This window comes from Rhinichthys klamathensis, unplaced genomic scaffold (genome assembly GCF_029890125.1).
Source record: "Rhinichthys klamathensis goyatoka isolate OS25496 unplaced genomic scaffold, OSU_Roscu_1.1 h1tg000111l_1, whole genome shotgun sequence".
Taxonomy (NCBI): domain Eukaryota; kingdom Metazoa; phylum Chordata; class Actinopteri; order Cypriniformes; family Leuciscidae; genus Rhinichthys; species Rhinichthys klamathensis.
Window position 1 is genome coordinate 13670826 of NW_026606649.1, and position 25075 is coordinate 13695900.

The window sequence follows — 25075 nt, forward strand, 5'->3', positions numbered from 1 at the left end:
CCCTAACCCTAACCCTAAAAAAAAAAAAACATGCATGCAATATCTGTAATTTTTAATTCTTAAGTTGTTGTCTTTCCACAGAAAAATTAAAAAGAAAAGTAGATTTTAGTTTTACTGTGGTTTAAAATGGTTAAAACTTCAACTTTACTAAAAAATGCTCAGAGTAGGCCTACGTCTAATAAATCGTTCCCACTGTACTTTTATATACATTTTAAGCTAAAATCTTGATGCACACAGTTCATGCACAAACCCTAGTACTTGTATGGAACATAGAGGTATGGAAGTATGCTATTTGGGACACAACCTTTCACGCTTAAATCTCGCGATATATGACGTAGTAAGTAGTGCTCCATTTTCCGAACTCGCGCAGTTGTTAGCACCATTTTGTGATGAATGAGGGGAGGGTAGGCAGATAGAGTTGCAGATTAAAGTAGACTGGTGTTAAATAACCTATTCTGTGGGATATAGCTTTGTTTTTAGTTCTTAAATATATTTAGAAGAGGGGCGATAGTTATACAATTTCCGACCGTCAAATTGAGAAGTTTTGAGTAGGGATTTTGTCGAGTCAGTCTGCTGCTTCAGCGACGCGCTAGCCTCACAGCTAACAGATCTGCCCTGACTCAACTGCACGAGTCGTCCAGAGAAAAGGTAAGTTAATATATTTTAAACATTTATACATATTAAATATGCCTTAAACATGAATGAATGTGTTATTGAGTTGTTTAATATATATGTATACGAATACGTTTTGTGTGAGTTACGGTGATATTACTTGGGTCGTGAACAGTCAGTTAGCTATGTAAGTAACGTTAACGTTACATTGGTTTAAGTTACATAAAACCGGTAAATCTTGTTGTTGTTTTCATTATGTTGACGCCTGGTATGAATTAAGTGTTTTCAAACCAATGGTTCTGCTACACAACATATTTGGTAATCATTTATACTGACAGGCTTCCATTTTGTTACAAACTGCAAATACTCTACAAAAATGATGCCTAGGTCGGGGGTTTCAGACTACGTGGGTCCGAGGATTGTTTTAAAAAAGAGCAAAAAGTACGTGTAATTAAAAAATATATAATGGCTTAATAGAAACTAAATATTTTCCAATTAATTTTTAGACCCATGTATAGTATAAATCAGGGGTCTCAAACTCAACTTAACTGGGGGCCGCTGGAGGTAGAGTCGGGGTTAGGCTGGGCCGCATCAAGTATTCCACAAAAAAATAGTAATCAAGTATTCCAAAAAAGGAGCACAACTGATCCAATCTTCTCAATATTTATTATTAACGTTTCTTCTGAACTGTTCCTCTGAATTTGAACATTCCTTTCTGTACATGATTGGTTCTTCATGAGCTGTCCTTCTGACAGTTGAAGTTCATTTTTACAAACTTTCTTTGTCTATAACACATATTTGTGATATTTACATTTGCTTATGCCCTTTTTATTTTCTTTATACAACACATTAATGATATTGAATGTTTTTTTGTTTTTTTTTGGAAGGCACATTTCCTTTTATTATACTTAGAAAAACAATTATTGCTTTTGAAATACAAATATTTGCAGTCATGTCTGCCCGTCTTATTGAATTCTTTCTACACATGTAGGCTATAGTGTCTCAGGCAAATGACTGACTTTGCACAAATCAAAGCAAACCGTCTTATCAACCTGTTGGACACATATTACAAGCTCAAAATGATTATTCTCACATTGTTTTAGAGCAGGGTCTCTCTCCAACACGTCGCTCGCGAGCTATCGGTAGCTCGTGGCCTGATTGGTGTTAGCTCGACAAGGGGCCGTTCACATATCGCGCTCACATATTTTGCGCGCTCAAGTTCGTTATTTCAAATGTAGGCGCGCGCAAGCGCGCTCATAATTGAAGCGACGCGCTCATTTTTTCCAGGCGCAGTATGTTTGTACTTCGCGGTTGTCATTGACAACTATTGACAACAAACCCACCGTAAGCTGTCACGAAACTATCTATGGTAGCCCATAAGGGATAAAAAAAAAATATATATTTTTTTTTTAAACGCGGCACACGCAACGACGGGCCGCACTAACATTAAACTTTAATGTCAAGTAGGGGGCCACAAAATATCACCCCGCGGGCCGCAAATGGCCCGCGGGCCGCGAGTTTGAGACCACTGGTATAAATGTTCACGGTATAAATTAGTTCTTTATACAAGAACCCATATAGATTTAAATTCTAGGATGGGGGTCCCTCACACAAGAATGATCTCATTTGGGAGTTTGTGGTATCTGAAAGTCAAATTGATAGGTTTTAAAATACAGCCAATTTGTATATGATGTCAAGTCTCCCTATTGACGTCCTTATGTCTGTCTGAAACTTTCACTTTCATGCAGTAAAGATATCTTACATCTTTATTCTGCTGTGTTTCCTCTACAGGAGAGATCCCTGCAAGTTTGAAGAAACATGACCGCCCCTTCTTCTCAAAAAGTCGTGCTGAAAAGCACCACCAAGGTGTCCCTGAATGAGCGGTGAGGCGCTACGCATCCTGACAGCATTATCTCAAGGCCGGGGGGAAAAGCATACAGAGATAACTAAGGCATGAAGCCTCAAGACACGTGTACTATGGAGGTCATTGAGGGGGAGACATCAGATCTGACATGGACGCTAGACTGCCCGCATGGTGTGCTCCGCTTACCCAACAAGACGTCGGTTACTTGAGTCGATGTATAAGATCTAATAATGTGCCATGTTTGGCGAGGCGTCTCTTGTGTAAGCAGCGCACACCCGGAGGTGAGAGGGTAATGGTGGTGAGGTAAGCCGACTGCACTTGAGTTCTCTGCAGAAGAGCATCCTCGACCATGGGAATGAGTTGATAGTGCAGGATGGTATGTGTGCCATCCATATTTCTTGCCCTCTCTCACACAAAACACACACTCTCTCTCTCTTAGATGACCTTTTTCTGCTCCTTTGCATTTCTCAATTTCTCTCTGTCTACGGATTAAAGGTGCCCAGTCCATACTTAAGACGTGACCTGTCCCCCAACCCCCTTCCCTTCTTCTCAGAAGAAGCATCTTACAGAGCAATGTACCAGGTCACGGTCTTGGTTGTAAGTGGCTGGGTGGCCAGACACCCCTCTAGCCCTGGGCCAACTCACCATGTGGTGTCTCGGACTGATGACATCACAGTAGGTTGATGGCGGCCTGTAAGTGGCAATCACTCTGAAAGAAATCTACCTGCCTCTTTTCTGTCTCCGGCTGCATCTACATTAATCCAGATACATTTGAAAATGGTGTTTTCATTTCAAAACTAGTTTCCAAAAGTGTCCACACTGCAATCATCTTATTGCAGAAGCATAAAATACAATATGAGCTCACTGAGATGATGCAGAAAGACCAGATATAAAGTTCTGACACGCTGCTTCTGGCACATTGATATCTCCCCACTGGTGTTTTCAGGTCGCACTCAAAATCGCTGTTTTGTGTATAGTCTAAAACGCTATTACCCTCATGTTTTGCCACAGGACAGCAATTTTCTTTCATTTTAACAGGAATGTAGTATGAAGATTGTACGAAGTAACGTTTATTTTTAACAACACTATGAAAATTAATAGAAGGCACAACATTGCTGGTATAATCATAGATATCCACGGGTATATTACCACGGTTTTCATAGTCTGCACTACAATGTGGCAAAAAACAGCATTTTCAAATTTATCCATTTGTGAAAGGGTCTTCAAAAGTTTCCATTTTTACAGGACAAAAATTCTGTATCGGTGTGGAAGGAAGGCCAAACCGTTGAGGAAAAAGCGGTTTTCAAAAGTATCTGTATTAATATCGATGTAGCCTCTGTCTTCTCTTCTGCCATCCCTATATTCTCAAAACCATACTATAAGCGTTCAGTTTAAACCTAACTACTGATTTGTTGGGGTGTCTCCACATGTAACCGAGAGAGAGAGTAAAATAAAGCGCGTGTGGTCTAAAAAGGGCATTCACTATATTGCTACACGAGCCGCTGTAGCTGCGTCCATGCTGTGTGAAATGATTTGATTTGGAACCCTCCTTTCCTCGTATCCCCCTTTCCCTCCTCTTTCTCTCTCTCTGTCTCCTCCTTCTGTTGTTCCACAAGCTTCACAAACATGCTGAAGAACAAGCAGCCGACAGCGAGTAGCATCCGGGCGACCATGCAGCAGCAGCACATGGCCAGTGCGCGCAACCGCCGGCTCGCTCAGCAGATGGAGAACAGGCCCTCTGTGCAGGCTGCCCTGCAACACAAACAGGTACGAGATGAAATGCACAAAGACGACTTAAATGGCACATTCAGGTTATATAGTTGGAGTGGCAATTTGACTGATGGCTGAATTGCAGTATTTGAAAAAATGTATTTAACGTACACAAGGTTGGGGTCAGTAAGATTTTTTTCCAAAAAATATTTAGGTTTATTCTGCAAGGATGCATTAAATTAACCAAAAGTGACAGTAAAGACATTTATCATGCAAATAGGAAGTTCTTTATACTTTCTATTCATCAAAGAATTCTGAAAATTATCACGGTTTCCACAAAAACATTACAACTGTTTCCAACATTTCCAACAATAAGAAATGTTTCTTGAGCAGCAAATGAGAGATGCTGAAGACTGGAGTAATGATGCTGATACAGCTTTACCATTACAAGAATAAATTGCATTTGAAAAATTTTAAATAAAAAAATATTTTAAATTGTAATATCATTTCACAATATTACTGTTTTTGAGATAACATTTTGTCTTGGTGAGCAAAAAGACAAAAGAGAAAAAAAATGACCAGCGTTAAATGGTAGTGTACAATTAAAGTCATCATGAAAGTAATAAAAATGGTATTCTTCATCTTGTTCTGCACAAATGACTAGTATTCAAAGGAAACCAAGTTTAATTGCAGACTTGTATTGTGTACAGTCATTCTAGTATAAAACCCTCGCTTTTTTTTTTCTTGCCCTGTTTCTGTATTCTGTAACACATTACAGATAGATTATGAAAGCCATTTAATTTAGCCTTTAAATGTTAATCAATGTGATGTGCCTAATAAAGGAACAATCCATTATATTACCTGTAGAGCCTGAAGCAGCGACTTGGGAAGAGCAACATCCAGGCCAGACTGGGTCGGCCCATCGGCTCATTAATGCCGGGCGGCGGCAGAGGACGAGGTTTTCCTGGAGGATTGCGTGGAGCTGGACGAGGACTGCGAGGAAGAGTGAGAGGCGGTTCCATGAGAGGAGCACTCTCTCTTAGAGGTGACAAACAGTCTTTACATGACACTACTGCTTTTATTTTCCATTTTCCAGTGTGCTTATCATGCGCTGTCCTGCATTTATTTAATAAAAAGCCACACATCCTATTTATACATTTATTCTGGCTCGCTATAGTTCTAAATCTGAGGAAGAGATGCATGCATGTGTTTTCAGAATAAAGCTTTCTTTGCCGTAAGTGCAGTGAGAGCTTCTTAACATGTCACAAGAAATCTGTTCTTCATTTGGAACTGTCAATCATTGCAGTACAGCTGAGATTATATTTTATAGTGGTCATGTTTTTCACATGTTTAGCCACCCTCTCTCTAAACTTTGCGTCATGCTGACTGGGCTAAACTGTCAATTTATGGCTGTTAGGTGACCCCTGGTAAGTTTCTGCACCTGTTGTGCAGTGTCTAGGTGGTAACAGGAGGAGACAGCTGAGCCTGCTCTACTGTTCCCCTAAGGAGTGTAGATGATTAACCTGTTAAGCTTCAAGCCCACTTTTGAAAAATCCCCAGAAATCACATACCCAAACTGAAACAGATACAGTTCATGAACCCTTTGCACTAAAAGCACAAGTATGATCTCATTTGAAAGCTGACACCTGGTTGTTTATTGTAAATGTAGAATGAATTATTGTCATAATGAAAAAAACAATTTTAAATAGCTTCAAAGTTTTGTAAAGTTATTAGAAATTTATTTTTATGAAACATCTTTATGAAAATAAAATGGAAGTTGGCCCTGGAGCAATCTAGAAATGCACTGCAGCTAAAGCCACATGTCTGACCATTTTATATTTAAAATCTGAAAATGATAAGTATAAAACTCTGTATTTAGTTAAATGTTTTTCAAGATCATGTCAAATTACTTTATTTTGATTAGACTCTATTAGCAAACTGATGTTTAGTCATCCTCTGAGTCATCTATTCAGTCTATTGTCTCTATTGTTTTGTGGTGCCCCATTCAGTGTCAGTCTCCCCTGTACACATTCACACCTCTCCAGACTGGTTATTATGGATCTAAATATGCATTTCTTTTGTCTGCATTATAGCTACTAACGACTGGCTATTCACAGGCTATTCATAGGGTTTCAAACCCTAATTTCTTTTATCAAAATTCTCACTAAATATTTGAAACTGGTATCAAATGCACTGAAACATTTCAGTAAGCATTCCTATTTAGAAAAAAATCATAAAACAATAACTGCTCGTGGCAGGTGCGCCTGGGCTCGCTAGCATGTTAGCTTAGCACACCATCAATACACGACCATTTATGAGATTAAAATTATGTTTGTGCTCCAAACTTACTATATAACGCAAGTCTAGTGTTTTAAATAATCTTCTGTGATCTAACTTGGCTTCATATTAAAAAAAAATCCGACAGAAAATGTATTATTTAGTGTTCTGAACGATGATGAAATCTATATCGATTAGCATTACATTATAAATATAATCTATTATTATGAAATACCTGGCATGGCTTGAAGAACACAGGTAACTCAAATATCATTGCAATCATGTTTATTGTTTTCAAAACATCTTTATCTGCATGTTACAGCGATCTCTGTCAGCTACTTTCTGTATCACTCAGTGACGTCCTGGAATGTCACATGACTATGGGTCTTCTTCATGATCCATATATGGACTTTTATTGGACATAATAGCGCCCCCATGCCATTGGTATGAATGGAAAACACAGCACATCTCAGTAAGAAGCGATCATAACTTACATCGACGCATTTGGGTATAAATTCAATAAATATTATTCCTGTCTATAGAAATATGATGTGAATCTATGAGAATATATCAATATTTCTCCACATCTGCACATTGTTGAGCTAAAAGCCCTCAGGGACGTTGTTTTGTGAATCGCTGTCATGACGACAGCACGGAGTGTTTTTTATGAATGGACCAGCTGACGCTCATAATTCATATTAAAGGTATCGACTCATTGTTTTCATTTCATAACTCCTGACACAAATTAAGACATAACTGTCACTATAAGTTTCTCAGAATACAATAGTGGTCAAATACTGAATCTTGAGGCTTATATCTTTTTAATGATGTATAGTTTGTCAAGGTATAACATTAAATCTGATAGTATATTTGAACTAAATAAAAAAAAAAACGCTTCAGTGCGCCGACGCTCTGGAGACGGTTAAGAGGTTAAGAGCTCTTTTTTTTTTTAAAGCTATAATGAAGTTTATAGAGTATCTACTAATTTTATCCAGTTGACTCATTGCCTCCCTTAAATTCTCTTTTAGGTATTGAGAGAAGTTCATCTATGTTACCAATAGTAGGGGTGGGAATTACAGGGTACCTCATGATACGAAATACACGATAAATGGCTCATGAGACAGCAATTCTGCGATATTATATATATCGCTTGATAATCCTATAATAATGCATCACGATATCTAACTATGAAAACAAAATGCCTGTGAAAAGGTTATGTGCAGGTTTTCTCTCTTTATTAAATTATTTTATTATTAATTAATAAATTATTAATTATTATTACATTTATTTAATGTTAAATTTATTTTAGGCTGAAAAACGTCAATTAAAGTAAATTAAACAATTGATGCTTATACTTTTTTAAAAAGCTTTAACTTTTTCTTTGTGTGTAAACTGACACATTTAGCTGCTTATCAACTTGTTTTATAAACCTGGTACATTTAAAAATGTACTAACCTCTTTTATTTAAACGTGGGATCATCTCCATGTTTACCAGCTTCCTTAAAATAAACCTGGGAATAGTGTTGTCACAGGTAACGACTTGGGATTGATTCATTAAATTTTATTTTTCTACAATTTGATTGGTTCGTCATATGTATAATTCAGCAAACCCTTCTTTTACTAGGTAAAAGCAAATCCTGATTTCTTAATTGCGTCACTTTGTTATTCAAAAGTCACAAGTTTATATATTTAAACATGTCTAGTTTCATATCCTCTTTTGTTATATTCGGAAATTATTCAGACACACACTAACTTAGGCCAAAGTGTTTGGGGACATTTTAGGTTTCAAAATCATGTAATGGTTAATTCTGCAAGAAAAAGGAATGTTAGTTATGATTAATTAAAAAAAAATCCTTCACAAAGCACTGTGTGTAGAGCGTCACCATTACAACATTTACAACATGTTCGTCCTATAAATGGAATAAAAGCTGAAGTGTGTCCAGACTTTGGACTTAAACGTGGTTTGGGCATCTATTATTTTGCTCAAAATGCTGTCCACCATCCTGTAAAAAAAACTTGAGTGCCACCTCGAGGAGCCATGAGAGAACCTAAATTGCTTTTTTATTAGACTGTCGTTTACTGAACAAAATGGTGTCTTTAAATGAATTCATTTGTGATTTAAGGATAACATGATCTCTGCTAATGGTGTAAATTATATAGGGAGCCCTTACTTGCACATTACTATAATATTAAAGGTTCACAACAAAGCCCAAACTATTAGCCTAAATCCAGTTGCTATTTATTTTTAGATATCACTTCAAATAACATTGTATGTAAACTGCCCACTGCAGTTTTTGCATTAACTTCTAAATTGAATCATGTTTTTACTCCAATTTGTTGTTAATATAATCATTTACACACTGGCTGTCATTCTCATGACAGATATTTTAAACATGCATTAAATAATCAATACATCACTAACAGGTTAAGTCAAATATAATGAATATATATTGCATATATTTAGCGAAAGAGTTAATTTCTCTAGCTGATTAACAAGCTGTGGACACTGAATGACTTGCCTGAGGTAAATGTAATGCTACATGGGATATTCCGCCATTTAAATTCTGACTTAGCGATTACACGAGATAAAATACGTTTCAGTAAGTTGTACTGTATCTTTCAACATGCCTTGAGGTGTTGATTCATGTTTATTAGGAAGAGATGATCGTGTTCACTCGCACTGCTGCTTAAACTGATGTGCCTAATCTGCCTATATAGTAATTTATCACTTCACATTAAAGAGCCTCAAAACGGCATTTATTGTTTGTATTTCGTAATAAAATGGACATAATTTGAAATGACACTGTCTCATCAAAAGTAGCAAAATGCGGAGCTTACTGCGATTAATGGTGGTTAGGCTGCAACGCTGTATTCGTCTTGAACACATAAGACGCACCTTTTTCGGTTAGGTTTGAATATCTTTGAATACCAGGGATGGGCAACGTCGATCCTGGAGAGCCGCTGTCCTGCCGAGTTTAGCTCCAACCCTAATCAAACACTAGCCTGGTTAAAACCAGACCATTCTCAGTTGTAACTGAGTTATGGTCTGGCAAAGCGTCATAGACAAATCATTTCCAGAGGGGCGTCACCAACGGACGTCGCTGATGGACCTAAAACCAATCAGAGCGGTGAAGGAGATGGCGTATGCAGAGCGGCGGAGAAACATCTCCGAGTGTTGTTCTTTGCTCGGGTTTTAACAAAAAGGAAACGTTCAAATCGCTTAAAACAGACGCGATAGCTGATTCGAACGAGTGATGTTCGACGGCGGCATCCATCTTTGTAATGTAGGCTACAAAATCTGCTTCAAAATCCCAGCGCTGTCGTCATCGTGTAAAGCCCGCCCCAACGTTTCTGATTGGTGCCTCGATTTTGGCGGATTGGAAATGAGCTTGAATGAGCTCTTTGCCAGACTAACTTTCAGAGCAAATCTAAATTTGCCGGAAGTTGTCTGGGTTTTCCCAGGCTAATCAAACACACCTGAGCAAGCTAATCAATGTAATCAAAGTTACTAATGCTAATGGCAGGACAGCGGCACTCCAGGATCGACATTGCCTATCCCTGGTCTACACTGTTTAAGTGAAATATAATCGATATTTGTTATAGCTACAAAAGTGATTCTTTGTCATTAATGTAAACGAAAGAAAAGAGATGGCAGAAGTTATATTAGCCTGCTCACACTTTAAGACCTAATGCGCAAATCCAATAAAATGATGCGCATTCGTTTTCATGAGTTCAGTTCAGCTATAAAGCAGCTCTGTAGAAAACTTATTTTAGATGCTGACAAAGTCGATGCAGAAATTATATATTGTGCAGCCCTACCTTAAATCAGTTTGTAAATTGCTCTTTTATAGTATTTTTAACTTTGTTACCAATAATATAGCCATGAAAGCTGGCATTGCATTAAAATACCAACCAAACAATATTGATCTTTGTATTCTCAACTTATAATAATAATAATTTGCTATACTTAACTGCAAGCACTCCCATGTGCATTCTGGAAGTATTTTTACCATTAATTAAAACTGTTGTTTTTATTTCTTAGGTGCTGGTCCGATGAGAGGTAGGGGTGGTCCTGGACGTATCGGTCTCCGTCGAGGCATGCGTCAGCGCGGAGGACCTACAGGACGAGGAGCTTTTGGTGGCCGAGGTGCAGCTCGTGGAGTAGCTGGAGGAAGAGGTATAATATTAGTAGATTCTTGCTAGATTGCCGAAAACTTAAATACACATTTTTGCCAGTTAGTGTTTTTTGTATTTCTCTTGCATGCTTAAGTGTTTGTCTCAACGGTTCTCTCTTAGGCCGTGGGGGTCTGAGAGGTCGCGGAGGGTTTGCTGGAAGAGGTCGTGGACGCGGCAGAGGCCGAGGAGCAGGTCGTGCCATCGTCACACGTGAGCAGTTGGACAACCAGCTTGATGCTTACATGTCCAAGACCAAGGGCCACCTGGATGCCGAGTTGGACGCATATATGGCCCAGGCCGACCCAGAGAGCATGGAGTAACCACAGCTGAGCTGAGAAAGAGCAGCTCCCCAAAGATCTGCAGATAATAGACTGACTGACAACACACAGAACCATTAAAGCTGTTGCTCTTGGACACTCCCTGATGAGACATTTAAACTTGAAGTTTGTACAAAGTTATGTATCCATCCCAGTTATGTTCAAACATCTGAGTCGCTACTCGCATTTCCTAAACTGAATGCTGTACCATCCATAAAGCCTCACGACAACTTATGGTTCTAAAACGCAGGTCCTCTTAGAAAAGTTTTGGCCGTGAAGTGAAGGAAAAAAAATGTTTTCCATTGAACTATAATAATAGAGATTGTACTTGCTATTTGTTGGCCAAAATTTTGAAAATGACCCAATGTATGAGGAAGTGTGTGAATGATCCAGTGGTAAAACATGGTTTATATAGATGAACATTAATTACAGCAATGTCAAATGTCATTTACCTTTTTATTATTGTATTTTTATTACGGTTTTAAAAGTAGAACTTTTACTTGGTATACGCAATCTTGATATGTCTTTTTTTTTTTTTTTTTCAATGTTATAAGATGGTTTAAAAGTATATTGTAACCAATTATTTTCTTTTTTTTTTGGTTTCAAATAAATCTTTGCCAATGAGACCTATGTGCTTGCAGTGACTTCCCAACCAATATTATTACCAACATTACCTTTCTAGGCATTTTGTAAAATTTAAGTGGGTGTTTTGTGGTTAAGAATTAGTTTTTTTTTTTAAACTAATGGAACCTTTTATGGAAGTGTCTTACCACCTTCAAATGTTCAGTATCTCCACTAGATGGAGGTAAATTGCTGCCTTTTATTCTCTAAAGCATAATTTAATGCTTTGGGGAGTATGAATGCGTACATGTGTAATGAGAACTGGGGTTATTTGTATTTGGGTGGCCCAAGTGTCTAACTCTGTTCAGTGGTCTATAAATATCACAGAAATATTATATCGTTTCAATATACAGTACACAGGAGCGTTGTAGCGTCAAAAACATGAGATCAGAACTTACAACCTAAATTTTAAATACATTTCCTTAAAGCATACAATAAGGTCCTACTGCTTTATTTTTTTAATCACTGACACATTTAAGAGATACTGTATGACAAATGGCAACTAAACATACTTGGTGAAGGTATTTGGGCTACTGTATTAAGTATTTACAATTAAATTATTTGTAAATTATCTTAAAATATATTTACAGTGTGGTCCGTACTGTGAAATGTGCTATTAAATTATCCTTTTACTTAAAGTATTATTTCAATAAAATACTCATTTACAGATTGTACACGACAGAAGCCTCTTCAAAACGGAACTGACGTTTTGGGTTGGGTGACGTTGACAGCGCACCATGGCAACGCTCTTATGCGCTTGCTTCAGTGTCCAGAGATCCAGACCGAAGCAGCAGTGCAGTCGGAGATTGCGCGCGGTCAGATCTTACAAGCGGAGATTTGCGAACTGCAGCATTTCTTTGTGCTGTGCATATGCAGGATATTATCACAGCGTCATTGAATATTCGTCGTGTCGTTTGGGCGCTTCATTATTTTAGATAGAAACATTTGCTTTACGGGTGAAAAGTTGAGATTCACAGCGCGAGCGAGATGATGCTTGAATCCATTGAAGTTACAGGTAAATCTGTCAGTTTACACTAATGTTACAACTTACAACACAATGTTTATCAATGAATTTCAAAATGACCTACTGCTTTAGGGAACTGAAGTGCATTTAATTAAAATGTAATTCCTTAGAATTAATTACAGAAAAGCTTGCGTGAACTTGAAAGGAACCTGATTTGATACGTTCACTAAAATTACTGAGACTTAAAAATTACTTAAAAATAATTGCAATAAAGACTCTGAAAGGAAACATTTGTTCTGAGAAAAGAATGTTTATCACTTTTTTGTATCTAATGCACAGACATTCATGTTTAGTGTGGTCAAATGTGCCTTTCAATTTCACTTATGCATGCTACATCAGCCAATGAAGCCCCACAGATCTAAACATACAAAGACAGTTTTGCTTCTTGCCTAGATTGGCTCTCTGATGCTGGTCCTTCTACTTCAGTGCACCTGTCAGCTGTTCTCTGATGAAGCGTGGGATCATTTTGCAAAGGCATATGCCATTGTGTGCCACAGAGTTGCTTGACATAACTGATGTAGTCTATCCTCCTGAGATGATAGAGTAACAAACAGTTTTAAAACACTGACATTTAATAATTTAGCAGATACTTTTATCCAAAGCAACAAATGAAAGCCTGCAGGATCATTGAATGCAGGCAGGCCAGGATTATCCAGCAGTACCTGTCATGCTGAATGGGAAATAGTTTTTGTTTTGTGTTCTAATATAGGATTAACCTGGTCTATGAAATCAACTCAAGGCTGATTTATACTTCTGCGTCGAACCTACGCCGTAGCTACGTCGTAGCCTATGGCGTAGCCTGACGTGCACCTCTCCAGAAATGTAACAACGCGTCAATTCTTCGCGGACCGCAACCGCTGTGATTGGTCTGCTAGAACCTCTCCCTCAGGGGTTACACATGCTCCCTCTGCTTGTGGAATTGCACGTCGTCATGGACAACGAGGCAGAAGTATAAATGAAAACCGACGCGTAGAGGCTACGGCACAGGTCCGACGCAGAAGTATAAATCAGCCGTTACTAGACAGTGAAAGAGCTGCTTTCAACAAGCTTAATTTCACTATGCTGTTCGGATCTGTTTCTCGTCTTTTGTTGAAGTCAAGGGTAAATGGGCAAAGGAGATTTTATTTCCAGGGAAATGGGGACACACCACTGAACTGACAATGGCGCGACTGGTCTCAAATTCAAGAGTAGATTCAAGATTCAAGAAGAGATTAATTTCCTTTACTTGAAATTCCACCTGGTGTTCTCTGCTCTCCCCTCATCATATATTTCACAGTACAGGAGGCTGCGAAACTGTGAATATAGTAACAGCTAAACCTTTATTAGGCACAACTAAGATTCACAATATAGTAGTTTTGTAGTACTGAAAAAAAAACAGAGTTCTCTGTTAGCCCACACCACAGGAAGTCAACCATCCTCCTCAGATCACCATAGATGGGACAGAGTTGAAAACAGTTTATCACTTTACTTGGGAAGCATCATTTCCATGGATGCCATGGTTGACAAAGAGATTGAGAATAGGCTGGCAAAGGCCAACAGAGCATTCAGCAGACTGTACAAGTCTGAAGACTGTAGAGTCTGAAGAAGAGTACAAAGATCAGTGTGCTGTCTCCAAATCATCCACTGGTTCGAATTTTTTTTTTTTTACAAATACCGAAATCTTCGAACCGGTGGAAGTCTCCAGCATCAAGGCCATGCTGCTGAAGACGTAGCTGTGCTGGGTAGGTCAAATCTCCAGGATGGAGGACTATCGCCTACCCAAGATCGTGCTCTACAGTGAACTAGCTACTGGTCATCGCAACAAAGGAGCACCAATGAAGAGGTTAAAACTCAGAAACGTTTCTCTTCTGGTCTCAGACTTTACTCGGACAAGACCCTCTTTTGGTTACAGACTTGATTCGAAAGAGGTCCTCTTCTTCTCTTGGCCTTGACTCCGACAATACAATTTGTGTCTCGATCTTGACAGACATGACCCTCTTGTAGTCTCATCCATGACTTGTATGCGTCTCTCTTCTGGTCTTGGACTTGACTCAGATGCAACCCTCTTTTGGTCTCGATCTTCATTTGGACACAGCCCTCTTCTAGTCTCTGTCCTGACTCAGATGTGACCCTCTTCTGGTCTCGCTCTTGACTCTGACTTACTCAAGTCTCTGCCTGGACTTGAATGTGCTGGTCTTGACTACAACACTGAAATATATTGTAGTACATCCTTGAGTATATATTGTATAAGTTATTTAAATGGTTTCTAGAAAATAAAAAAGAAGCATGACCCACATATTATGTTTGTTTCTTCAAGACATAGGGTTGTTATGCCTCATTTTCAAAGACCCAGTAGAGAATTGAGTAGACTATTGTAGTATTCCATCTTGTGATATTTCCTTCCAGAACTGCTCCATTGGCCAGGGCTGGAAACATCTAAGAGTTGTGTCCTGAGCCCTTTGGAGAAGCCTGTGAGCCCCAGTCAGCTGCGTCTGGAGCACATATCCTCTGACATTCTAAAGGACCTGTTTAACACGACCACCAGCAGCTACAACACACTGCTGCAGAAAGAGTCAGATGCTCAGGAGAGCCCTAAAAGCTCATCTTACAAGTTCCCGAAAAGAGTCTCCACGGCGACGCACCGCGACAGATCCCTGCCGACCCTTGCACCTCTCACAATGAGTGGGCTGGCTTTTGGTTGCAGAGATACCAGGCACGCTCAGTCTGTGTTCTCCTGTTTCTCCACCAACAGTTCCAAGCAAACGAACAGCATCACTGTGCTGGGCAGTGCCATCCGTCTGTCCCCTTGCCCCATCCCCAGGCCCAAAAACAGCTGCCCAGCCGGCACAAAACTCCCGCAGCTTTCCAGAGTGCTCTCTACTGCACGTGATGGAGAGAACTCAATCAAGAAGCTGTGCATCCTCACTGCCATAAAGCCATCCAACGTGGAGAAGGAGAAGGCCAGGTTTTTCAAATCAGACTTTAAATACAACCCTCAGTTTGTGTACAGCAATCCTCTGCCTCCACAAGTACTAGCAAAGCACAGCAACGCTTCAGACCGCTTCCTCACACAGGTAAGTGCCCATACTCTCATAAATATCATATTAAGAACATTTTTCATATTAATAAAGACATTTTTGTTTAATGTAACCTGTGGTATTCATCACAATCTAGTCACAAAAGTACAATTTCGTGTGAGGATGTTCCCCATGCAGATTCCACATTTCAGATTCAAGTCGGTCACACAAATTTGCTGTGTTGACCAACAATGCTTGAGAGGGACTTCTGTGTGAGCTTTGCCTAATGCATCACTACACAATGGGCCTTTTATGTCCACAAAATTTTGATGAGATTTCACTAATGTGACCGCACCTTTATACACAACAAAGGCGTGTCCAATGCCTCAAGGGGTCAATAGCATTTTCTTCAATTGTTTTCCTTCTGTGTTGACCAGCAAGAATGCAAATCATACTTGTGTTTCATTATGATTGCATTTTGAAACGTGTCATGTGAAAACCGTGTGAGATCATGCTAACTAGAAGTGCACTACTATGCACTAAAAGTATAGACTTCAGTGATGGTAAAGTGCATTGTTTGGTGCGACAGCATGTCATATATTCTTTACTTATTGCATTTTCACACTGTTTGCATTTGCATGTAAGCGTTAACATCTAGCTAATTTTATTACCCTAATATTCATAATCAGTTGACTAAGATTAATTCATTTAATCATTGCCAATTTTACAACCGATAAAGTCATTGGAGAACCATCCCAACCTCATAATCTTCTATTGTGCAAGGGGTTGTGGGCAATACTAGATGGAAAATCATGCATGGTTGCAAACTTCAAAAATTTGCCAAATAGTAATCTGAATAACTGTAAGGCCCCAATATACTCTTTCTTTTTTGATCTTCGCTTAGAGGAAAAATAGAATTGAAGTACTGCACATCCCAACACTGCCCACGCTTCTGAGAGCGGCGTTTAGATGTAAATATGTGCTGCGCACTGTCCTCTCAATAACAACATAAGCACACAATACAGCGACAATAACAATGACAGCGGAAGAAAACAGCTGTTAAGAAAGCATCTGATCATAGCGATGTGGATATATTTGCATGAACTCATGAGTGCAATTTGGCACTCCAGATATGTCGTAAAGTTTATTTATCACTTTATACAATGTATTGCTTTGAAGCAAGCAGTATTAAAATAAATATAAAAAACTGCTTTTAATGAGAATTTCAACTATAAAGCGGCTCTTTAATATCTTTAAAACGAACTGAACAGAAGAAGTAAACCGGATAAGATTTTCACAAAGAAGACTGAGCCTTGACCTAGCTATTACGTAATCACCACTGACCAGTGGTAGTTAAAAGGCATTTACCAGCCGAAGCTAACTTTTCCGGAAAGTTCACTTTGGCAATTTGTTTCGAATTCTTGAAACAAAGTCTAAACATACTTTGTTTTGGCCTGATTTGTTTGAAATAACCTCACTCTAGTTTTTTAAATTTTACTTGAAGTATAGCAGGGCCTTTAGTATACTTTTCTCAGAGTCTTGTGAGGTGGTATGCACTAATGCTACTTTATTTAAGATGGCCAGTGTGCAAATTGAGATGCAACCTGTAAGTAATGCTATTATGTCATGGCTTTATTGTCATTTATTGCTCGCTTTGCTTTAAAGGGGTCATCGGATGCCCATTTTCCACAAGTTGGTACATGATTCTTTAGGGTCTTCATGTAAAGTTTGTTATATACTTTGGTTAAAATTCCTCGATGGTTGTGTAAAACAGCCCTACGGCTGTCGCGGTGAAGGAATTTCTCTTGCGGTAATTTTGAGTGGCTCAATAGCGCGATTTGTGGTATTATCGCCATTTATTTTATTTTTTATTTGGATTTATTTATATTTATTTGTTGCTATATAAATAAGTGTTAGTATGTGGGCTGCATGCACAAAAACAAGGACATTTTCAGTAACCAATGTAACGGAAACTAAACAGCGTCTCTGCGCATTGAAAGGCGGGCTGTCACTCAGCGCATTGTTACAGCAACGGACTGTCTTTGAGTGAGTCATTAAACCGTTCATTCAACGAACACGTTCAAAAACGCTGATTCATTAAAAGATAGATGTAATGAAACAAGGTGTTAATTATTTTAACTTTGAGCTCAGCTGACCATCAATGCGTCGCATGGGTAACGCTGAAGCTGAAGCTTCACTTAAAAGAGACCAATATAGTATTGATTCAATGCGTGACTCTCTGATATTTCCCCCGCGGCTTCCTCGCACGATGGGAATGCTGACGCCATTCATGGTAAAAACCCTTAAATGTTAAAAGGGTGATACGACAAATATTTCGCTTTCCTTGGACATGGCAACCTTTTCACAAATATATATGACTTGATCTCAAAGACAGAATCAGGTCATCGTATGCGCTCAGTCGATCTCTCATTCACTGTCTGTTTAGGATTAAGTGCAAATCCACGAAGCCTCTGTACCAATCACCATGATAAACAGTCTTGTTATCATTATTAACTTATTTAACATTCAATACACAGGCACAAAGTTGAAAACAAGGTTATAGGCAGCCTTATGAAAAAAGAAAACACTTGCATTCCTCTGTGGTTGGACTGTCAGTAGCGCGGTGCTACAATATTGCGGTTATCGCGACAACCCTAGCTCACCCCAACCCTCTCTTCCATGGGGCATGTCGACACAAGACACGTAAAGTGATGCCTTGGTGGACAGTATACAAATGGCTGAGGGTGGAAATATGCTAATACGGGACAGTCCGTTAGCGGTCGTGGGCGGAGCATGAGCAATATGACATCATATTGCTCAGAAAATCCAAACGGCTTGATTATTGAGAGTGTTTAGACTTTTTGAGGATTAAAAAAAAAAGATTGAATGGGTTTTTTTAATTGTATGGTGGTTGTGTCCACACACTGCAAAGACACATTTATATGCAAACACCATATAAAAGTGAATTTTGCATCCAATGACCCCTTTAAGAAGTATTTGGGAGAGAATTAGCAGATGTACATAAGGACATGGCATGTTTGTCTGAGATCTCTGGGCTGACCTCATCTTAACTTGGTTAAAGTGCTGTAGAGTGCCAGAAGTCACAGCAAATCTGACGTCAAGGTCTTTAGTTCACTCTCTCCCACGATCTGCCGCATTTAGCACTTGCATTCATTCCCCCTCATCCTTTCATGCTGATATCTTCTGTAAGGTTGTGTGCTAGTTACTCTTATTCACAATTCACATCCCGCAAGGTCACAGTCCTATAAATGAGATTAAATGGAATTACTCTTGAAAAGAAACTTTCTGACTCTTTAGTTCTGTACTATAAACCTGGATCCAGCAGCTCAAAAGCAACGTGTTACCAACAACACAATCAGACTAATAAACCTCTTTGAAGGATAAAGAGTTAATTCATTCAGTTTCCCGCTAGCTATTAACACAGCCAACACTACACTGGGAGGGGAGTTTGGAAAGGGGTTACAGAGCACTTTGTATAGGGCGTAGCCTAAGAGATCCCACAATAGTGTTCCTGGCTCAACCGGCTGCAAAAGCTGACAACAACAACATATCAAGTTATATGTTACTAACAGGTTAGATAATGTTTAAAAGAAAGTATAGAAGTGGCTGTATTAGGGCTCTGTGCTGGAGCAGAGTCATTTCAGACCATTATATTGATTGTCTCAGAGTGCTGAGCTCACTGTGGATCCCCCTCAGGCTGATCCTGACGGATCACAAATCAGTTCTCATAAATCCACACTCAGCACCAAAAGTCCCCAACTGTGGCCTAGTTATTTACTGAGGTCTATACATTCATGACATAACAATTGAGAATCATTTTGAGTCATGCTTCTGCAAGCATGTCTTATTTCACTTATGCAGCCAGTGTTTCATCCCAAAGTACAAACAGCTGAGTCCCAAATCAGTCCAACTATAATTCTGAAAGCTAAAAAGGTTCACTTAGGCTACAAAAGTTGATTTTACAATTTCAACCTTTGTTATGCTTATTGAAAAATGGATACTAAAATATATTTTAAAAAATATGAGTAGCTTCATAACCTTGAACACAAGACTGTCTAACTCGTTGGTTCTCAACCTTTTTGACTCAAAGGCCCCCCCATTACCCAACACAATATTCAAATATTCAAAGGCCCCCTATAAATACAGATATTTCTGAAATCTTTTCTATTGTAAATCTATCAATTTTTTTTCATGATACATCAAATTAATTAACATGGGTAATTTAATATATTAAATTAATATTAAATTAACCACAATTCTTTCTATGATTCTAGAAGTTATGTTCTGTATCCCATGAACTGTGTTTTTTAATTGAAAACAATATTTATTGAAGGTAAATAAAATGATGCATTTATGCATTTATATTTTAACAGTATTTTAATTTAGATTAAAGTTCTATTTAAAATTAATTCATTTAAATACTTTTATGGCATCTTGCGGCCCCTTGTAAGTTTGCTAAGGCCCCCTGGGTCCCGGCCCCCTGCTACCTAAGGCAACATTGTATCCTATCATATAAATATACATTAATTAGTAATATACAAATTTAAATATATTCATGCTTGCTTTTTTTTTTTTTTTTTTTTATAATAATCTGAAGTTTTGTCAAATAATAATTTACATTAGAATCACTTCTCAAAATAAGTGGGTACCTGTTTTTTTAACAGAATTACCTCTGGCATATACAGGGAATCAATTAAGCTGCTTTGCTTTGCTGTATTTATCTTTGTTCTAAAAATCTTCTATAAGTTCTCTCCTATTGCCCATGACTGAGTGCTTGCTGATGTCTCAGGCTGTGAGGATCATGGAGTTGGCCCTACAGAAGTACGGCTCCTATGAGAAGTTTGAGCAGGCTACAGGAGGAAACCTCCTCACCAAGAGCCGCATCTGGTACCACGTCAAGAAATACATGGAGAAGGAAGGATGCATAGGAGAGGTGAGGTGAGAGAGTGAGGTTAGAAAGAAACATTAAGATGGATATTCAGTTTGTTTACTGCACTTTTAATTTAACCCCAAAAAGCGTACTATTAAACCTCAAAAATTCGAGAAAAATACTAAACAATATGCACTAATGTTCAAAAGTCTGCGGTCAGTAAGTTGTTTTTGAAATAAGTAATTATGTTCACCATTGATCAAAATACAGTAAAAACAGTAAAATTGTAAAATATTATTACAATTTAAAATAACTTCATGATCCTATAGAAGTCATTATAATATGCCGATTTTCTGCTCAAAACAGTTGAAAACAGTTACTATTATATTTTTGTGGATTATATCTTTGATGAATAAAAAAGTTCAAAAGGACAGAATTTATTTGAAAGAAATCTTTTTAAGTGCATTTTAAGTGTCTTTACTGTCACTTTTGATCAATTTAATGCATCCTGGCTGAATAATAGTATTAATTTCCTTCAAAACAAATCTTACTGATCCTTAATATTCTGAACAGTAGTGTAGTTTATTGATTTTTTTTTTTCTTTCTCATCTAGATTGTGGTTCATCTTACTGATGACCTCCTGTCCAGAGCGTCTATGACTGTGGTGAACAGCAGGCCTACACTCACCATTAACATCTCTACTGCTAGAGAGCAGTGGCTGGAGGGGATGCTGAGGCATGAAATCGGTGTGTGCTTGTGTGTAAGAGCATCTGATCGCCAGTTGAGGCTCATATTAAATAACTGAATAGAATAGTAAGACACATTCAAGACTTTCATGATCCATCAGCTCCACTCAATTGTGTTCTGTTCTTTGGATCATGTCACGGTCACCCCATGAAAATCAGCGATCCGTGTCGGCAACAGCTTGTGTTCCCGCTGTCAGGGAGTATTACACCCAGAGCGTATCAGAGCTCAGTGTCAGGAACACAGTAATTACACTCCCACGCTGTGTGTTCTCTCTCTCCTTCACTTTCTCTGCACACAATTCAGGGTTTGGCTGGAGACATGGCCTAGCCCTAGGGGTTAGCGCTGTTTATAATGTTTTAGTAAAGAAATTTATCAGTTAGTCACAAGAGAGTCACTTGTGAAAAAGTGTGATTAATTGTATTAAATATGCACTTGTAGTGTACCTAAAATCTTAAAAGTATACTTTTAAAAAACTGTACTTGTAGATAATATATTGTTAAAATAAAAGACCACTTTTATAGCTTTGATAGTTCACCCATTACATTGACTCACTCACCCTCAAGTTGTTCCAAACCTGTATAAGTTTCTTCTGCTCAACACAAAAGAAGATAATTTAAAGAATATGGGTAACCAAACAGTTGATGGACCCCATTGACTTCCGTAGTATGGGGGGATAAAATACTAGTCAATGGGGTCCATCAACTACAAACATTCTTCAAAATATCTTCTTTTGTGTTCAGCAGAAGAAAGACATTCAAACAGTACGTGAGGGTGAGTAAATGATGAGTTTGTGTGAACTATCCCTTTAAGTGTACTTAAGGAGAGTTCACTTTCTTGACTGTTTCTTAACACATTTAAGTACACTTTTAAAAAAAAGTAATAATGTCAAATTAAAAGTTTTACTTTTAAAGATTATTAAAACATAATTATTTTGAATGTACTTTAAAGTACACTTATTTTAATGTGTTGACCAGCATACTGAAGCTCATGTAAAGTATTATAATTCTAACTGTAGTGTGTGATTCATAAATATTTAAAGTTAATATATTTTAAATGTACTGAACTGCAACTTCATCATTAAAATGTCATTTCAAATACATGACATACAAGTTTCCATAGATATGACATTTAGAGGAAATTTCAGTTTACCATAAAGGCTTGGCAGTACACTTTAACACTTCAGTACAAAATAGAAGTAATATATGCTTAATTGTTAAAAGCGCTATATAAAGAAGGTGACTTGACTTGACTACAAATTAAATGTATTGTTTTCAGACTACATGTTTATAGCAATTCAATTAAAATGTATTACAGTTTAAATTTGTATTACATCCAATAAGCTGACCTTTAGAGTTTTTTGACCCACTTAAGTAGAACTTAAATAATCTTTATTTGTAATATAATATATATAGTCTTTGAAATATGGTTAAAGTGTACTGCCGAATGTAATAATATTCATCAAATGTAATAATAATTAAAAATGTATGTATGAATAACACTATAGTCAAGCACTTTATGTGCTTAGTATGTAAGTCAACACATCCAAATAAGTGTACTTCTTTAAAGCACGACAAAAGATTTTTAAAACATTATTTAAAATGTACTTTATAGTTATACTTTTAATTTGACATTATTACAAAGTGCACTTTTTTAAGTGTAAATATGTGTGTTAAGAAACAGGCATGAGAATGAGTACCCTTAAGTGGACTTTTACTTCATTTATATATTATCTGTGAGTATACTTTGTTAAAAATATACTTTTAAGATTTGAAGTACACTACAAGTGCACATTTAATACAATTAAGCACATTTATTTTTCACAAGGGTATACAACAATGAGCTTAATCTAGGTTCTTGGTAACTAATAATAGTTATCATAAAACATAATTTTGATCTTCATTTGATCTTTAATTTTGATAAAGTTCCAGATTGTTCTGATTTGATTGGTAAAGTAAACCTCTCTACACTTTTTCCTCAGGTACGCACTACTTCCGCGGCATCAACAACAGTCACCAGCCGTGGAGCGGCGGCGGGGGCAGAAAGAAACATGGTCTGCGTCCCATCAACCCCACGGAGGAGGGTTTGGCAAGTATCCACAGCGTGCTCTTCCGCAAGGACCCCACCCTGTGGCGCGCCGCCCTGCTCTACTACACCGTCTACCAGGCAAGCCGCATGTCCTTCTCACAGCTGTTTCACAACCTGGGCCGATTCGTCCACGACCCCAACACACGATGGGACTACTGCGTCAGAGCCAAACGAGGACAGACGGACACGGCACTTCCAGGTGCCACATCCTGATTCTCAGAAATATGACGTCTCATAGAACTATCATGGTTTTTATTCATGGTAATAATAAAATCTGTTTGCTATTAAGGTTGTTTCAGTAAGGACCAGGTTTATCTAGATGGCATCCTGAAGATCCTCAGACACAGAGACAAGATTGACTTCCAGCTGCTAATGGCTCTGGGAAAGGTTAGTTGGAAGTCAACATTCAAAACTAACCTTTAATTATTCAGATGAACAGTGTTATGCACACACTTCATTCAGAACGCACAAAATCGACAGACTTGTGTGTGTGTGTGTGTGTGTGTGTGTGTGTGTGTGTGTGTGTGTGTGTGTGTGGTTGTGCAGGTGTCCTATGAGGATGTGGAGCGTCTGAAGGGTTTGGCTCTGATGGAGCACGTGCGGATCCCTCACTTCCTGCAGGATCAAGCGCGCTACACGGAGCAGCTTCATAAAATCATGGAGGTCAACCAGTTAACCGATGAGGAGCTGTGCGCGCTTATTCCCGAACATGTGACCTCCAGCATAGATGGTTGTGTTGTTAGATAGGAAAGAGCTGGTGTGTTAACGGGTGAATCTAACGAAACCTGTCTAGGTAATATTTCACTTTTTTTTTTTTTTACTAAAGAAAGAAAGACCAAATTAAATATTTTGTATTTTTAAATTGTTTTCATGACAATTAAGGCCCTTTCCGACCTCTAATTCTTGTAATTTCCATATCCCAATTAGCGTAAATGTACAAAAATCTCATTCTGATTAATGTGAAGATTAATTATTACAAAATGTAAAAACAAATATATATATATAGGCTATATTATAAAATTATATATATATAAATGGAAAAATTACATTGTGGCAAAGTTACAATGAAAAAAAATCTGAATAGTAGACTTAACTTTCTCTCTAAAAGCAAAATATTTTTTTCTATTTAATTTAATTTATTTATTTTCCTCATTTTGATTTTCGGGTGAAATGTGACCCTGACATGTTTTCGTGAGTTTCATTCTGAGGAGGATTGGAAAATAAAGTGATCAGTCTATATAAGGGCCTATAGACCTGTATTTGTTTTTCTCTGGTCACTTTTAGCCAGTGCAGAGCATTAAGACCCTTCATTAAGAGGTTCCCAGTCAGGACGTGTGTGTTCTCCTTTGAGGGGATATTGAAAAGAGAGGCCAAATTACATCACTTAAAAATTGCCAAATATATGTTTATATATACTACAATTTCCTTAAACTGTATGTTTCCTGATTTCCTGAGTTATAAACTGCTTGTGTGATATAAATGTTTATATCTTTCTGATGGCATGTGTTTGACAAAATAACTTATAATCAAATGTTAACAATAATCAAAAAGTTGATGATTACAAATCTGGGTGCCAAGATGTTAACCTTTGTTTAAAAGTGTCCTCTGTGGAAGTAGACAATCCTACTGTATGTGTCCTAAATGTCACATACTAAATATACAGTACATGAATAGCTCAGCTGCTCTACCTTGACTGTTTTGTTGACCTTTGACCTTGCTCTGTTCCTGCCATTGTCCTATAGATCAAAAAGCACT

General features: G+C 37.9%; 2 protein-coding genes across 3 annotated transcripts; both read left to right on the forward strand.

Moving 5' to 3' along the window:
* The first annotated feature begins 366 nt into the window (after nucleotides 1-366).
* On the forward strand, nucleotides 367-11346 carry chtopa (chromatin target of PRMT1a). Of its 2 annotated transcripts, none has more exons than XM_056254572.1 (6): nucleotides 367-648; nucleotides 2404-2852; nucleotides 4093-4243; nucleotides 5054-5231; nucleotides 10506-10640; nucleotides 10760-11346. In XM_056254572.1, the coding sequence occupies exons 3-6, from the start codon at nucleotides 4103-4105 to the stop codon at nucleotides 10957-10959; spliced, it is 654 nt and encodes a 217-aa protein (XP_056110547.1). In that variant the 5' UTR covers nucleotides 367-648; nucleotides 2404-2852; nucleotides 4093-4102; the 3' UTR covers nucleotides 10960-11346. The 2 variants fall into 2 exon arrangements, with proteins under 2 accessions (XP_056110547.1, XP_056110546.1); XM_056254571.1 differs by having other exon boundaries at nucleotides 2404-2495.
* A 1035-nt stretch (nucleotides 11347-12381) lies between these two features.
* Nucleotides 12382-24300, forward strand: matcap2 (microtubule associated tyrosine carboxypeptidase 2). The gene is made up of 7 exons (XM_056254573.1): nucleotides 12382-12592; nucleotides 14987-15654; nucleotides 20408-20551; nucleotides 21102-21234; nucleotides 23214-23519; nucleotides 23610-23707; nucleotides 23867-24300. The coding sequence occupies exons 1-7, from the start codon at nucleotides 12565-12567 to the stop codon at nucleotides 24065-24067; spliced, it is 1578 nt and encodes a 525-aa protein (XP_056110548.1). The 5' UTR covers nucleotides 12382-12564; the 3' UTR covers nucleotides 24068-24300.
* Nucleotides 24301-25075: the final 775 nt, after the last annotated feature.

Excerpts from the sequence above, each read along its gene's own strand:
- chtopa (XM_056254571.1), top strand. The coding sequence starts at position 2,431 with ATGACCGCCCCTTCTTCTCAAAAAGTCGTGCTGAAAAGCACCACCAAG. Across the intron at positions 4,244-5,053 it reads CTGCCCTGCAACACAAACAG|AGCCTGAAGCAGCGACTTGG; the intron begins GTACGAGATGAA and ends TATTACCTGTAG. Across the intron at positions 10,641-10,759 it reads TGGAGTAGCTGGAGGAAGAG|GCCGTGGGGGTCTGAGAGGT; the intron begins GTATAATATTAG and ends GTTCTCTCTTAG.
- matcap2 (XM_056254573.1), top strand. The coding sequence starts at position 12,565 with ATGATGCTTGAATCCATTGAAGTTACAG. Across the intron at positions 20,552-21,101 it reads AGGAAGGATGCATAGGAGAG|ATTGTGGTTCATCTTACTGA; the intron begins GTGAGGTGAGAG and ends TTTCTCATCTAG. Across the intron at positions 21,235-23,213 it reads GATGCTGAGGCATGAAATCG|GTACGCACTACTTCCGCGGC; the intron begins GTGTGTGCTTGT and ends CTTTTTCCTCAG.